The sequence below is a fragment of the Trichechus manatus genome, unplaced genomic scaffold (genome assembly GCF_000243295.1).
Source record: "Trichechus manatus latirostris isolate Lorelei unplaced genomic scaffold, TriManLat1.0 scaffold00079, whole genome shotgun sequence".
In the NCBI taxonomy this organism is placed as follows: Eukaryota; Metazoa; Chordata; class Mammalia; order Sirenia; family Trichechidae; genus Trichechus; species Trichechus manatus.
Genome location: NW_004444015.1, coordinates 1,506,562 through 1,522,398, shown reverse-complemented (window position 1 = coordinate 1,522,398; position 15,837 = coordinate 1,506,562). Strand labels below are relative to the sequence as shown.

The following is a 15,837-nucleotide window of genomic DNA, read 5'->3' as shown; positions in this document are numbered from 1 at the left end:
GAGAAAATAAAAATATAAGCCTAGGAACATCAGCTATAGAAGGCATCAGTTGTATGGATGTTAACATTTCATTAGGGGAGACAAACCTCTTGACTAAATTTTTTTGAATGCTAATAAAGGCTGTTTTTATAGTAGCCATTCAAGATCCAAAGTAATATAAATTCTTTAGGTAAAGTATAGATGTGATCATGATCTTAGGATTTCACTGAACTCTGATGAATGTTTGACAGTTATAACATTTTGGATTTTATGCACCAAGAGAAATAATAGTATATTAAAAGCAGGTCACAAATCTATAGAGACAAAGTAGAAGTGATTGCTGAGGACTGGGGGAACGGGACAGTAGGGGGACAATGCTAAAGAATACTGGGTTTCTTTTTGAAGTGATGAAAATGTTCTAAAATTGACTGTGTTGATGGTTTTACATATCTGTAATACACTAAAAACCATTGAATTGTACATTTTAAATGGATGAATTATATAGTATGCAAATTATATCTCAATAAAGCTGTTTAAAAAATAGTTTGTGACCTAGACAGACTGAGTAATAAAAAAATTCTTGCTTCTAAGAAAATTTAAAATGCAGGCCTGTATTTTAGTGTCTAGAAAATAAATTTTGTAATTAGACTGTTAAGCAGTTTCTTTTAGCCACCAACAGGACAAAGTAGTGACACCTTTAGGGGGACAAAGATAAAAGAATTTAGAGTACCCAGCCCTACTACCAGTTTTAGACTAATAGTCTCGAACTAAAATACAAGTTTGAATAATAGAAGGCCTTTCTCTGAACACATAGAGTCAAATGTTCCAGAATGTGCCTCTTTGTAGTTTTGTAGAGTGTCCATGGTTATACACTAAACAACATTTACGCACCTAGGCATCACACCTCGAAAGAGGGAGTCATTGTTAACCTGGAGAGTAATTTTTTTTCTTGTAATTACACTCTATTCTTATCTGCTTATTCCCATCACTACATAAACACTGTGTTTCTCATAAAGGGAGGACTATCTTTATTTACCACTCTTTTAATGTCTCCTGTAGTCTTCATCTAAAGTATTAAGCAAACGCTGATTTCCTCTATACATTTAAGAATGTGTCTTGTTTATACACTGATTTATCAGATCAGTTTTCTTTTGTTTTCAGTCAGATTTCTACTTAAAATTATCTGATCTTTGAACTTCCTAATTCTCTCCTGTACCATATCTGCATAAAAGTTTGTCTTTAAGATATTTGTCATCCTGGGAATAGAAGATCAATTGTTTCTTCCTTGTGTTCATGGAGTACGTTTGTGATAAAGCACTCGGTTTGGTCCTGTCACCCGCAGTTGATGGGTTCCTACCAAAGTAGTCTCTTCCCTTTCTTTGTGTGTTTCTTTTTTGTTTGTTTTTCTGTGAAAAACAATGTTTCCTAGTAATACAACTTCAGACTCTATGTATCCTTTCTTCCCTTTCAACCATAAAGAAACTCCTATAACTCAAATACCAGATTATCTTAGATGCTTTGTTTTTACCTTCCATATTTCACATTTTTGAATAAAGAATTTGAATTTTTGTCTCTATACATTTAAGACATAAAATAATTCTTACCTCTTTGGAACCAAAAATATATTTTTCATTGTTATATGCTTTATAAATTAAATTTAGCAATGAATTTGTAACATGTTAAAAGCCACAAATTTTCAGTAAGTATACAAAGGCTTTTCTGAAGTAAAGATAACTTTTTAAAAGTTTTACAGTTTTCAATTGTGTACAATAATGCAGAGGAAGGGTTCAGTCTAATTTAGGCCCTATCCGGATTTCCACAATTCTGAGTTATTACCTGCCCTCTTATATAACGGTTCTTAAAGACAAAACAAACAAACAAAAAACTTAACAGTGTATTCAGTAAGATTTTACTAAGAAAGCCCGTTAGCAGAACATTGACATACATAGGACAGGTATCGATATTTGCTAATGAAACACCCCAAAAAGAACCCAGAAGTGACTGCTCCAGCAGTTGAACCTCTCCGGTGTTTTTGCAGTTTGTTTTTTAGTATTTTATGTCTTTGCTACATAAAAGAATAATTTGGTCTTTTTCAAAATTCTTCCATATCATTTTTTAAAAAAAAAAGCAAAAGGCAACTTACTGAACTCCTGTAGACTGTCTCCACCGGGTTTCTGTGGTTTATGAAACCCCACCAGCCCAGGGCATGCTGGTACGTCGCACTGATCGGCAGCCAGCCGCCTGTGGCAAGAATTGACCACCTCGTGGGATCTAAAATTTAAAGGGGCAAAAGTGAGTTGCAAATTGCTAATGTGCTGACTTCCCGGTTTTGCTTGGGAATTCAAGGGCATTTAGGACCCGTTTCTGTGGTCATTGCAATGTGGTTAAAATTCCTTTGCAAGTAGAAGTATGTTGATGGTGTTACTAACACTTACTGATACTAACATACTTAGTTTAAACATCAAAGGAAATTTTCTTTCTTGGCCTTACAAATTAGAACACTCCTAGGATTAGCTCTCTGAGGTTGAAATTTCTGAAAGACACTTTCTTGAAAATTGTAAGGTTGATTTATTGTGTTGAGAGAGATATTCTAAATGGAACTACAAGGCTGTTACGCTGCATGTAGATTTTGTTGAAATGTCTTTATATTGCCATTATACCCTACTCAGCAGAAAACTTGTTTTTTTCTTTTTGGCAGCTTAAACAACAAGTGTTTATTATATCACAGGTTCTTTGGGTCAGAAATTGGAATTGGCTTAGCTGGGTGGTTCTGGTACAGGGTTTCTCTCATGAGGGTGTAGACAAGATGCCAGCTGGGGCTGCTGTCATCTGAAAGCTTGACTGGGGCTCTTCCAAGGTAGCTCATTCACATGGCTTTTGGCAGGAGGCCTCAGTTCCTTTCCACATAGGACTCTCCATAGGACTGCTTGGGTGTCCAAATGACATAGCAGGTAGCTTCTCCCAGAGCAAGATAGCAGCTGGCTTCTCCCAGAGCAGGCTATCCAACAGCAAGGAGGAAGCTGCAGTATCTTTTATGATCTAATCTCAGAAGTTACATACCATCACTTCCACCATATGCTATTCGTTAAAAGCGAGTCCTGAAGACCAACCCACGCTCAACAGGAAGGGAATTAAGCTCCACCTGTTGAAGGGAAGAGTACCAAAGAATTGAGAACCTATTTTAAAACCACTGCATAATTGTACTGTTGAGCATTTATTTTTCTTTTCCTAAATATGAGTTGGGATCAACTCGATGGCAATGGGATAGTTAAATTTTATTTTGTTGTTGTTGTTGAGAATATACACAGAAAAACATACACCAATTCAACAGTTTCTACATTTACAATTTGCTGACATTGATTACATTCTTTTGAGTTGTGCAGCCGTTCTCACCCTCCTTTTCTGAGTTGTTCCTCATTAACATAAACTCAGTGCTCCCTAAGGTTCTATCTGATCTTTTGAGTTCCTGATGTCAGTTTGATCCCATATATATAGTTTTTTTTTTAATTTTTTCTGTTGTGCATTAGGTGAAAGTTTACAGAGCAAATTAGATTTCCATCTGTTTGTACATAAAAATGTTTCACAGCCTTGGTTTTATTCCCTACAGTGTGTCAGCACGTTCCCAGTTTCTGCCCTGGGTTCCCCATTACCTTTTGTCCTGATTTTCCACTCTTCCTGCCTTCTCATCTTTGCTTTTGGGCAAATATTCCCCTTTTGATCTCATATAATTGATTGTTCTAAGGAGTACCTTCCTCTTGGGTGTTATTATGTGCTTGTCTGTTGTTTGGGTGGAAGATGGTCTCCAGGAATGGCTTCAGTTCCAGGTCAGAAGGGTGTTTTAGGGCCACCATACTTGCTGGGGGTTCCTCCAGTCTCTGTCAGACCAGTAAGTCTGGTCTTTCTGTGAATTTGATTTTTTATTCTACATCTTTTTCTTGCTTTGTCCAGGATCATCTGTTGTGATCCCAGTCGGAGTGGTGGGTAATGGTAGCCATGCACCGTCTAGTTCTTCTGGTCTCGGGGTTGTGTAGGCTGTGGTTCATGTGGTTCATTAGTCCTTTGAACTGATTGCTCCCTTGAGTCTTTGGTTTTCTTCACGCTTCTTTGCTGCAGACGGTAAGAGACCTAACAGTTGTATTTTAGATGGCCACTTGAAAACTTTTACGACCCCAGATGCTACTCATCAAAGTAGCATGCAGAATATTGTCTTTATAAATATTTTGTGTCATTTGACGTAGATGTCCCCCGAGTCTATGGTCCTTTGCCTTCGAGCCTAGGAACTTCATTCCAACTGGTGTTTGGTTATGTCTGAGAGGTTTCCCTGACTGTGCCCCTTCTGTGCTCCATTGTCTATATTAATATATGAGGAGCACCTACAGTCATCATGTATGTAGAAACATCCACCACCAAACCTCTATCTGCCGGTGGGCGTGCACCCTTACACCGTCCTACACCTCTTGGCATATCTACCTATGTATCTATTCATAAATTATTGTTTATTAATACTATTGTTGCATGACTGTCTATGCTATAGTAGTTACCATAGTTGCCCCTTATTCTTGCAAGTTCCTCTCAGTGTCCTCTGTTGCCTTGGTCATGTCATGCTGACTTCTCCCGTGCTATGTATTGCGTTTGCCTTCACCAATATTAACATGTGTCTTCTATCTATTTGGTAATTTTCCCTTCCTCTCCCAAAAAACTTACCATTTAAAGCATTTGCTTCTTTAAACTAGAAAAACAGAGGATCACACTTAACCAAAAGTTCATAGAAGTGTGATCATTGTTTCAGTTAAACATGAAAGCTTGTTAAATAATCGTATGTTTGCTTATTTGCAGCTGGCAGCCTGAGAGGCAGATTCCCTTCCATGATGTGAGATTCCCACCACCTGTAGGTTATAATAAAGATATAAATGAAAGTGATGAAGTTGAGGTAAGTTTCTCCTGCTTTAACCTTATTAAGCAGTGAAGGAGTAGGGGCTGTTTCATTTGCTTGTGCCTTTTTTATCCTTGTCTTTAACACTGTTTAAACTGCCTTGAGAATTATAGCTGAGATGGGCATGTGCTGTTGCCTAAGCAATCTTAATAATGATTTGAAACAATATATGATGCTTAAATTTGGTTATTTGAGCAGCACTTGGGGCGCATTTTTGAACCTTAGTGCTGATTTCTTCTGCCCACGGGTACTTCTTTTCCCCCTTCCCTCAGTCTCTGAGTCTTTGTTTGAATAATATATTGTTAGTTTACAGGTGTGTCCCCATTTTAAGCAAAATGGATTAGGAAAGTCAGTTTTACTAAGGACAAAAAAATCATGCTTTATAATACAGCAGTATCCTAGAATTTCTTTAAACAGCAGTAAATGCTCCTCATATATTTTTAAAAACCCATTTTACAAATTTTACTTTATACATAGATAATTCCTCTTTTTCATGGGGCATACTGTGCCATTGATTTCTTTGACCAAAGGATGCTATGAGATCTAACATTAACCAAAACATCGTGTTTGTGATTTCTCTATCCGTTAAAATTTGTTTTCATACTTCTCAGTTTGTATAGTATCTTCCCTCTCCCTTCTTGCTCCCCTTTCCCACACTCCTTTAAGCTTCTTTTTTCTCCGCAATATTTAGCATAATGCCTTATTAGTAGTTGCTACTTCATGAATAATTGTGATATGAAGGGAGCAGCTAAGTAGACATTTGTACAGGTAAGGTGAAAGTGGTACTGGGTCCTTGTTTTCTGTACTAGGTACAGAAGGTACAGCAAAACAGGACAGAGTCCTTGCCTTCAGTGAGATCGCATTCTAGTGAGGATAGCTAATATCATGACAGATGTGAGTTCTGTGAAGAAAAAAAAGTAAGAATGGAAGGTGATGTAGAAAGTGGTTAGGGCAGCTGCCTGGATTTCCAGTCCTGTGTTCTTTTCTCAATAATGTTAAACTGTAAATGGAATAAAGTACCTACTAGGTGTAAGGAACTAGGATTTGTTTTGCAAGGGATCCCAGTAGGGAACAAACACTGACTATTCTTGAGGACCTTTAATTGTCCACTTGCCTCTATTCTCCAGCAGACTACACATTTCCTGAAGGCAAGAACCAGGTTTCTTGGTCTGTCTGTAACAGGGGTGCTCATAATTGTGTTTTTTTTTTAAAGAAACCTGTTGCCATCAAGTCAATTCTGACTCATAGCGACCCTGTAGGACAGATTAGAACTGCCCCATAGGGTTGGTTTCCAAGGAGCGCCTGGTGGATTCAAACTGCCGACCTTTTGGTTAGCAGCCAAGTTCTCAATCACTGCATTACCAGGGCTCCACAGTTGTGTTTACTGGATGGATAAAGGGGACCTTTTTTTTTTTTAAGTAAGTCACATGACAGGTGGGGGGCCAATGAGAGACTGTTGCTAGGATGACCTGTATTACATAACAGTTAACTAAGATTATTCTTCTGGTATGCACAGAGTTGAAGGTGAGTGATGGAGGCAAGCAGGAAAAGTAGGTTAAATGTAGTTGTATTTAGTCACTCTATTATATAACCATTAACTTAGGTCGTAAAAGGGAGACAAGAGTTGGAACCTAAGTGAACACATGCCTCCTGAAGGCAAGGACCAGGTTTTTTGGTTTGTCTATATCAGGAATGCTCATAATAGTGTTTGGTGGATGGATAAATGGGACTTTTTTTTTTTTAACTGAGCCACATGACAGGTGGGGACCAATGAGAGGCTGTTGCTAGGATGACCTGTATTATGTAACAATTGACTAAGGTTATTTTTCTGGTATGCACAGAGTTGAAGGTGACTGATGGAGGTAAGCAGGAAAAGTAGGTTAAATTTAGTTGTATTTAGTCACTGTATCATATAACCATCAGGTTGTAAAAGGAACACAAGAGTTGGAGCCTGGCTCACTTTTCAGCCTTAGGCTTTGTGCCTCTCCTCTCCTCCCCATCTCCCTTGTCCTCTCCACTTCTCCTTTCCACTTCTGAGTATTTCTGTCTCACTCTACGTATACTGTATTATCTCTTTCTATTAACCTAGATTTGCTAGTGTCTTCACAAAAGGTTCCATGCTGTACCTTATAAGTGAAATTTGGAGTGGTCAGCAGAGAGATTGGTTAGAAGAATGGATCCCCAGTGTGATGGAGAACAGGAAGGTGGTATCCAGAAGATTGCCACCCATAGAGTTGTCCATTTTAGTGGAGAGGAGACTGGAGTGACCAAGGATTTAGTCCCCCAGGAGACATGGATGCCAGGGTGGGCACTGGTCTTACCCATTTAGTGACCAAGCAGCCAGGCAATAGTAGGCCAGGGTCAGTAACTTTCAGTCAGTTATTGGCTTATTAGAGTAAAACAAAAATAAGTTTGTATATTTTAGATACATTTTCGTAGCTCACAGAGTACCCAAGGGAAGTATGCTCATGTTTATGAGTCATCAGCTTTTATTGAACATTCATGTTCAGAGTACTAGTTAATACTGAACTAGTCCAGAGAAATAGGAAAGCATCTATGTAGGGAGCTCACAGGCAGTCTCGCCGTTTCTGGTTATGTATCTGTGTCTAGCTGTAAGGAGTAAAATCTAGTTGCAGGTAAGATGTGTATGCCTAGGGACATTTTAATGAATTTTCCTCAGTGTCTGACAATGTATAGATTTTAAAGTGATACTAACCATGAAATATTCTATGTTGTGATTTTTGTGTAGGTTTATTCCAGAGCAAATGAAAAAGAGCCTTGCTGTTGGTGGTTAGCTAAAGTGAGGATGATAAAGGGTGAGGTAGGAAAATGCTTATTTAAAATTTTTTTCTTATATTATTTCCCTTTTCTAAACCCAGGTACTACAGTTCAGTGTGGATTTCCATTTTACAGTAATATCTAATTTGAGTCATTTTATTAGAATGTTTTCTTTATGTGTTCAGTATGTTCATATGTTTCAGTTAAGTTGATTAAATAAACCTTTTTTTTTCCTCCAAGGAATTTATTTACAAATAACTGAGTAGCATGTTGCTCTGATTTAAAAATGATTAGGGATGACTTTTATTTATTTCTGCCAGTTTTACGTGATAGAGTATGCAGCATGTGATGCTACTTACAATGAAATTGTCACGATTGAACGTTTGCGATCGGTGAATCCCAACAAACCTGCCACAAAGGATACTTTTCATAAGATCAAACTGGACGTGCCAGAAGACTTAAGACAAATGTAAGTTGGTATGTAAGAAATGCTGAGAACTTACAGGTGATGTGCAGTTTAAACTACAATAGAAATCCTGCTTTTTGGTTCTAGAGAGTGTGTCTATGTATAAATGTGTATGTCTTCTAATTCATGTACATTTCCTTCTCTCTTTTAAATTGGTCAGCAGTTTTTCTTTATAAAAGAAAAAACAAAACAAAATCAGGTACCCTGTAGCTCTCCGTAACAGTTTTCAACAGTTTACTCAAGAAAACTAATGACTTATCGTATGTAAATGAAACCAGGAAGCCTGCAGAGGAGAGTGGTTTTTCTAAACATGTCACCTCTAGTAGTCTACGTCTACCAGTAATGCCATAACAGCCTAGCTGATTGAAAATTAAGAATTGGAATAACCAAGTTTGTTTCCTTCTTTTTCTACAATATCAAATGCTAGATTCGGCCGAGTATTTCAGAGATATACAATATACAGCAAAGGAACTCAGCTTCTAAAGGAAATGGCATATTTTGCATATTATCAAATTTAACATGAATCCATATGATTCGATTAAATGTAAATCTTTCTGCATGTATTTATGCTAGTAGTTGGTAATCATTTAGCTTAGCTTAACAGTGGCTATTCTTTTTATTTCTAGGTGTGCCAAAGAATCGGCACATAAGGACTTTAAAAAGGCAGTCGGCGCATTTTCTGTAACTTATGATCCAGAAAATTATCAGCTTGTCATTTTGGTGAGTGTTTTTGAGTTGTTTGTTTTGGTTTATTTCATTTTGGGCTTTTGCTTTGATAGTAACATTGTTAATTTAAATCACTTAGTCCATCAACGAAGTCACCTCCAAGCGAGCACATATGCTGATTGACATGCACTTTCGGAGTCTGCGCACTAAGTTGTCCCTGATACTGAGAAATGAAGAAGCCAGTAAGCAGCTGGAGGTATGTCACTTTCCCTAACGCTGCTGGTAGGCTGTCTAATCTGGAATGATAACTGTATGGTTATAGAACTCAGCTGTGGGTAGTCTGTTATTGATTTACTGTTTCTTAACAGTTCCTCTTATTCTACGTTTTGGAAGTTAAAATGTACAAAGCATAATCGTACTAAAGTTTTCATGTCGGATGTTTCAAAATTAAGCAGCAGTTTGTGTATCTTAAGGGACTTCTGGTCAATTCAGTTTTACTAGACGTTTGTCAAAGCTGCTAATAAAATGAGGCAATGCTTCTTCCATATAACATGTTATCATTAAAGTACTAGAGAGTATTTAAATACCTAATCATATTCCTCTCATTATGTATGTTTATCTCTGTTTAAAAGGGTGTAGAACTTCTTCATTCTAATTGGTTGTCACTCTTTAAAACTCCTGTCTTCAGATTCCTGCCAGAGGCTATTTCCCTAACTTACTATTTCATCTCTTAAGGTGCATTTTATCTACTTTTATTAATCCTCCAATAATTTCCATCACTATACATTTATTTTCATTGATAACTATCTAGTACTTCCATCCACTACCATAGAAATGAAATGGATTTTAGTTTAATTTGCCAGCTCAAGTATATTACTGTCAAACACAGAGTTCCTCTTCATTATTCATTTCATTAGAGGGAAAACACCATGTTGAAATAGTAAAGAATAAAAAGGAGTTTCAAACTGCATTTTAAGAGAGAAGGCAGTCAAGGCTATATTCTTGTAAAACCCTGTTAAACTTCTGTTGCCTTCCAGCTTGATGGGTGATTACTGAAGTGTTAGCAGGAGAGTAGAAATTCATATCTCCTTTTGCTGCTTTGTTTTCCTTATGGCCATGGAGGTCTGTTTAATTGGTTGTTGCTCTCATTCTCTCTTGATGTCCCTGTGTTCACAATTTTGTGGTTTCTTTGGTGATTCTCTCATAACTTATAGGCCAGAGCAGCCTCCTTACTTTCATTGTGAGTATTATGGAAATATGTGCTTCTCCTTAAACATCTAATTCTCCTTAGATGGTCTCTTATCATACCTTTGGCTTACCGTTTAATTATCAGTGAATTATCAATGAAAAGAATGAACCAGGTGAATGAACTGGGATTCGAAAAACATCTTGAAAAGTCCTAGGAACATTTGTATATTTTGTTAGTCTAATGTAGTAGAATGAATATTGTACTTTTAAAATTTGTTTATACTAGTTATATCATTCATTCAAATTATCAGGTGTGTTGAATAATGAGAAACAAGTATGCATGCCTCTCTTTCTTCACTACTAATATTAAAAAGATTCACATAAATAAGGAATTCCCATTTTTCAACATGAGCCACTAATATGTTTTGGTTTTCATTAATGGCATGGTAGATCTAAACATTAAATTTTGATACTACTTAAAGAGAGTGATTATCCACAAGTTTTGGGTGTCAGCGTAACTTAATTTTGTCATCACCGAGTACTTGAAAGAATTTGTCATACTTGTGGATCCAGATCACAAGGTCTTACAGACTCTGGTCTCATTTAGGTTTCAAATGCATATGTAAGATAAGTTTTAAATCTTTATTTAGCATTCCTTAATCAGTTGTTTTAAGTACTGTACCAACAATGTGTATGGTTCCTTTCCTTAGGTTTGGGGAAGTGGTGGGGGTAGGGGTGTCGTTTTAATGTCATTGCTTCAACAGAGGGATGTCTAGAACACAGTATCTAGTGACAAGTTATAAAAATGGCAGTTTTCAGAAAAAAATATACTCACGTTTTAATAAAAAATGAAGTGAATAAAATTTTCTATAAAGTTGATATTTTACAACTGTTTTACTTAAATAACATTGAGTCTGTCAGACCCAGTGAGCTGTTTTTTTTTTTTTTTTTTTTTTAATTTGGGAACATTTGATCTGCTTCTTAATTAATTACATTTTTGGTGTCGTTCGTTAACTAAGGCAGCCTTGCAAGTAGGTTTTTAAAAGTTACCTTGGAAAGTTGTCAACAAACCCTTTCCTATTAACAAAAATATATCAAATGGCATAGACCTTCATTAACCTAAAAACACTTGTGCTGTGGGAGGTATTTTCTAAAGCCTGTTAGTTTTCAACTGAAACTAACTTATAGGCCCCTGGTATACAGGGTAAGATAATTTACATGGCTGACCTAAATACAGTTGGCTTAATATTTGATAAAGCATATTAATCAGACCTGCATTTCTTTTCAGAGTTCAAGGCAACTTGCCTCAAGGTTTCATGAACAGTTTATCGTACGAGAAGATCTGATGGGTCTAGCTATTGGTACACATGGTGCTAATATTCAGCAAGCTAGAAAAGTACCTGGGGTCACTGCTATTGACCTAGATGAAGATACCTGCACATTTCATATTTACGGAGAGGTAAATAGTCTACTAAATGTTTTTTTTTAAATTAAAAATCAGTATTTCAGCTGGCTCATCTTCTGTCTTGAAACTTTTCCTGTTTATTAGGACCAGGATGCAGTAAAAAAGGCTAGAAGCTTTCTTGAATTTGCTGAAGATGTCATACAAGTTCCAAGGAACTTAGTAGGTGAGTAACAAATTGCTGTTGATACATACTACACAAACAAAGTTTAAGAAAACTTTATCTGTACAGATAGAATTCCATTTTCCTTCTCTGGAGGGGTCATTTCATTGAAGTTTAATCTTTGAAATATGGTCTTTTGCTACAGTGTACAGAAAATTTTTGCTACATGTAATGCTCATGGATTACATTTTCAGAAGGTATGCAAAAGAGATTACTTGTTCAAACCTACTAGTACCTGGAAGGATAAATTTTGCATGGCCTTCTAGCTGTATATTATATATATCTTAAAATTGAATGTGTTTTTCAAAATGAATGGCATTTTGAGGCTTCATAATTTGGAGTAAAATTGGTATTTGATCTCTCTAATGGAACTATAAGGAGCCCTGGTGGCACAAATGGTTAAGCGCTTGGCTGCTAACCAAAAGGTTGGCGGTTTGAACCCACCCAGCAGCTCTACTGGAGAAAGACCTGGTGATCTGCTTCTGTAAAGATGATGGCCAAGAAAACCCTATGGGGAAGTTCTACTCTGTCACATGGGGTTGCTATGAGTCGAAAACAACTTGATGGCACCTCACAACAACAGTGGAACTGTAAAATGATAGCATTCTGAAGTATCTCAGTTTAGAAGGTCTGAATGTAGGGTAACCCATTAAACCCCTTGCCGTCGAGTCGATCTGGACTCATAGTGACCCTATAGGACAGAGTGGAACTGCCTGTAGGATTTTCAAGGCTGTAATCTTTATAGAAGCAGACTGCTGACTCTTTCTCCAGTGGAGCGGCTGGTGGGTTCAAACTGCTGACCTTTCAGTTAGCAGCTGAGCGCTTAACCACTGTGCCACCAGGGCTCCTGCATGTAGGTTACTTAGTCTAATAAAAGCTGGAAGTAACTCTGAATGTCTCTGGGGTTTTCTGCAAAGCCAGTGGTAATTCTTTGACTCGAGTACTCTTGTTTCCTGGTCATCACCAACATGAGTACCAGCAAATACCTAGGGACCTTTCACCAGTGCTCCCAAATGCTGCAGTTATCTTTGGTAGAACATATCAAATCCAGGTACAGTTGTATCAGGAACACTATCTATGTTTTTAATTTATCAAGCAAATTGGGATATACCATCTCTACTTTTTTTTGTCTTTTAAAGGATACCGTGACTGATTATAAAAAGTAATGCATGCCTTATGGAAAAGTTTAAAGAAGAAAACAAGGAATACTTAGTTTCAATCCTACTTAGTCTTCCTTTTTTTTTTTTTTTGGTCAGGATAGAATTATAAACTTCTTCCTGTGCCATTAGAAACACAAGGAACAGTGTTTTTCCCAAAGAAAATTACTGTTTGAGGATAAAGTGAAAATGCTAGTGAAATAATGAAGATTTAGCTCAACTGTATACTGCATACAACTAGAACATGACCGTGTAATGTTACTGAGATAACTCGAACACCACTTGCATGGGTGGAAAATGTCTGTATAGCACAGAGTAGAGTGATTATCTCAAGACAGTGGGGTAATGAATGAATGATTGATTTTCTTATTTAAAAGTTTCTCAAACAATTGCATACATTAAAAAAGTTCTTTTAAATTATAGGAGTGCTTATAAAAATATAGCCAATAGACAGTTGTTGTTTTTTTTTAAGTACTAAATGTATAGTAACATATGTATCAGATTCATTAAGTTATTTTGGAGACAGCTTGATGGTAGGAGAAGGAGCTTGAGCATTGGCATTACATTTAGATTTCCATGCTGACTTCACTTCTTGGTAGCTTTGTGACCCTAGGCAAGTGACTTAGCCCCCCCGAGTCTTACTTTCCTCACCTGTAAAACAAATGTGATAATAGTATCTGCCTTGCAGAGTTATTGTCCTACTTAAACGGGAAGATACGTGTAAAGCACCTCTGACAGTTCTGGGCATAGTAGGGGTACTATAAATGGTAGTGCTCTCCCCTTCACCTTATTGAAAAACAGCGCCATCCAGTTCAGCAGAGCAGAGTTTGGAGTAAGCTGTCAGTTAGGATTTGGAAATAAGCTACGCTTGCTAACCAAAAGGTCAGCAGTTCGAATCCACCAGCCTCTCCTCTGTCCTGTAGGGTCGCTATGAGTCAAAATTGACTCGACAGCAACGGTTTTTTTGTTTGTTTGTTTGTTTGGTGTAATGTAGAATTTGGTATTAAAAGTAGATTCTACCTGTGGTCTTTCATGGAAAGAAGAGGATCCTAGAAGTGAGCTTTCTGTCAGAAAGCCTGTTGAAGTACGTACGGTCAGCCTGATTTTTGTTGTGTTTTACTTCTGGTTAGTAAAACAAAACAATTCTGTTTTCAAGATTGCCGACGGCAACACAGGGAATGTTGAAAGTTTTCAGAAAGCGTTTTTGTATAATTAGACTTGGCAACGCAAATCTTGAGGAAGATGTCATAATCAGTATTGCATGAGTTTTCTTTGAGCTTCATTGATCTATGATTTCTTCATTTTTCACAAACTCTCTTCTGTATGTATACTCATTTATCTTCCTTTTCTTAAAACTTGATTGTTTTTCACCCACTCTGACAATGAACTGGTTTAATTATTCAGTCAGCTATAGTTAGCAGTCAGTACTTAGCATAGTTAAGATACTGTTTTAATAGAAACGTGCCAATATCTCACTTTTCTTTTTGCTAATTCATTTAGACCTTTATTAAAATCAACATAATTCATGAAAATATAAGTGTTAGTGATTAAAAACAAACTGTGGGAAGGCTTCAATTATGCCCCCTCCCCTTCTTTCAAGAGTAGAAGAATGGAAATTATTGACAAAAGGACCTAGATCAGGAGTTCTGATTTAGTGGTGTCAGTTCTTTTCCCTGACCACCAACCAACCAAAATAGGTGTGTTGGGGTGAGTGAGGCTGCCAAACGCAGCAAGAGCACTGAGGCTGTGCTCTGCTTAGAAGAACAAGAAGTTCCTATTGTGAGAAGGCCTTTCCTTGGATTCTGATCTAGGACTGACTCAAAGCAAATTTTGGCCTCTAATTTTGCCCCTTGACTTCGCAGTTCCCCGACACTGCCTTAGATGAGATGGTGAGGCAAGCACATGACAGATGTGCCCAGTGTAAAGGTGCTTCAGATACCTTGGGAGAGAGCCCTGGGAATCAGATGTAGATTCTAGAATTAGTAGTTCGTGTATTTGTAATGCCTTGCTTTACACTAATGTGTAATGATGGACATGAAAACAGTCATTTCCCACTAAGTATATGGTTAAAATTCATTTTTAAAAGAGGGAAAGAATTGTGTGCCTATTTATTACTAGTATTTAAAGTCTTTGAAGTTTGTTATTGAATAGTACTTAATCTGAAACTGATTATAAACTTTTTTGGTGTGGTTTTGAGTTATCTTAAAGTATACTTTCCTAATCTTTCCACTTTTACTCTGTGACTAATCCCTTCACCTTTTTATATACTGATCTGATTTGTGAGTAATACACAGAAGTTACATTCTTTTAACACATTGGCTTGAAGAGTTTGCACTCCTTTTCGATGTATTCATAGTTGCTCGGCTGCTAACCAAAAAGGTCGGCAGTTTGAACCCACCAGCTGCTCCGCAGGAGGATGTGACAGTCTGCTTTCGCAAAGATTTACAAGCTAGAAAACCCTATGGGGCATTTCTACTTTGTCCTATAGGGTTGCTATGAGTCAGAATCGACTTGACGGCAGTGGGTTTGGTTTTCGATACAACTGCTTAAGTCGCTGTTTGAACTTAGAGTATTTTTTTTAAATATGCCATGCAGAATTTTAAAAATATTTATCATGGGCAAAAAAGCAGATTTAAGTCAGGTGCAGATAGAATTGAAATTGCCAAATAAGCACATATATTTTCTATTATCTATCCTCCTTTTCCTTAATTCCTCTTATAGAACTTCACACACCACAGTACCAGCAAGTTTAAAGCATACCCTTTTATGAACTGCCTTAAAAATTCAGAATTACCCAATCAGTTGGCAGGTATTAATTAATTCTAACACTTGACCAAAGGAGTTTAAAAACAGTGTTAACCTAACAAAACAGAAAACTTGTTTAACTCTGTCTTGAAAAGATTCTCGATTTTGGTTTTGAAATTTTACATGTAGCTTAATATTCATATACGTGCATATATATATATGAAAGTGATAGTTTACAGTGGGGTATGGATACTGGTTTGGGGTATGTATTTTTGAAACCAAACATGAATTATTCATTTC

General features: G+C 36.9%; 1 protein-coding gene across 15 annotated transcripts in view; it reads left to right on the top strand.

The window, feature by feature from the left end:
* The window catches only part of FMR1 (fragile X messenger ribonucleoprotein 1), a 53,518-nt gene that overhangs the window by 23,668 nt on the left and 14,013 nt on the right, over positions 1-15,837 (top strand). For all 15 annotated transcript variants that reach the window (XM_004380930.2, XM_012556826.2, XM_004380928.2 and 12 more), the window contains exons 3-9: positions 4,816-4,909; positions 7,662-7,733; positions 8,011-8,159; positions 8,783-8,876; positions 8,962-9,078; positions 11,299-11,469; positions 11,560-11,638. In XM_004380930.2, the coding sequence (XP_004380987.1) occupies positions 4,816-4,909; positions 7,662-7,733; positions 8,011-8,159; positions 8,783-8,876; positions 8,962-9,078; positions 11,299-11,469; positions 11,560-11,638 (776 nt within the window). The remainder of the gene's footprint in view (positions 1-4,815; positions 4,910-7,661; positions 7,734-8,010; positions 8,160-8,782; positions 8,877-8,961; positions 9,079-11,298; positions 11,470-11,559; positions 11,639-15,837) is intronic.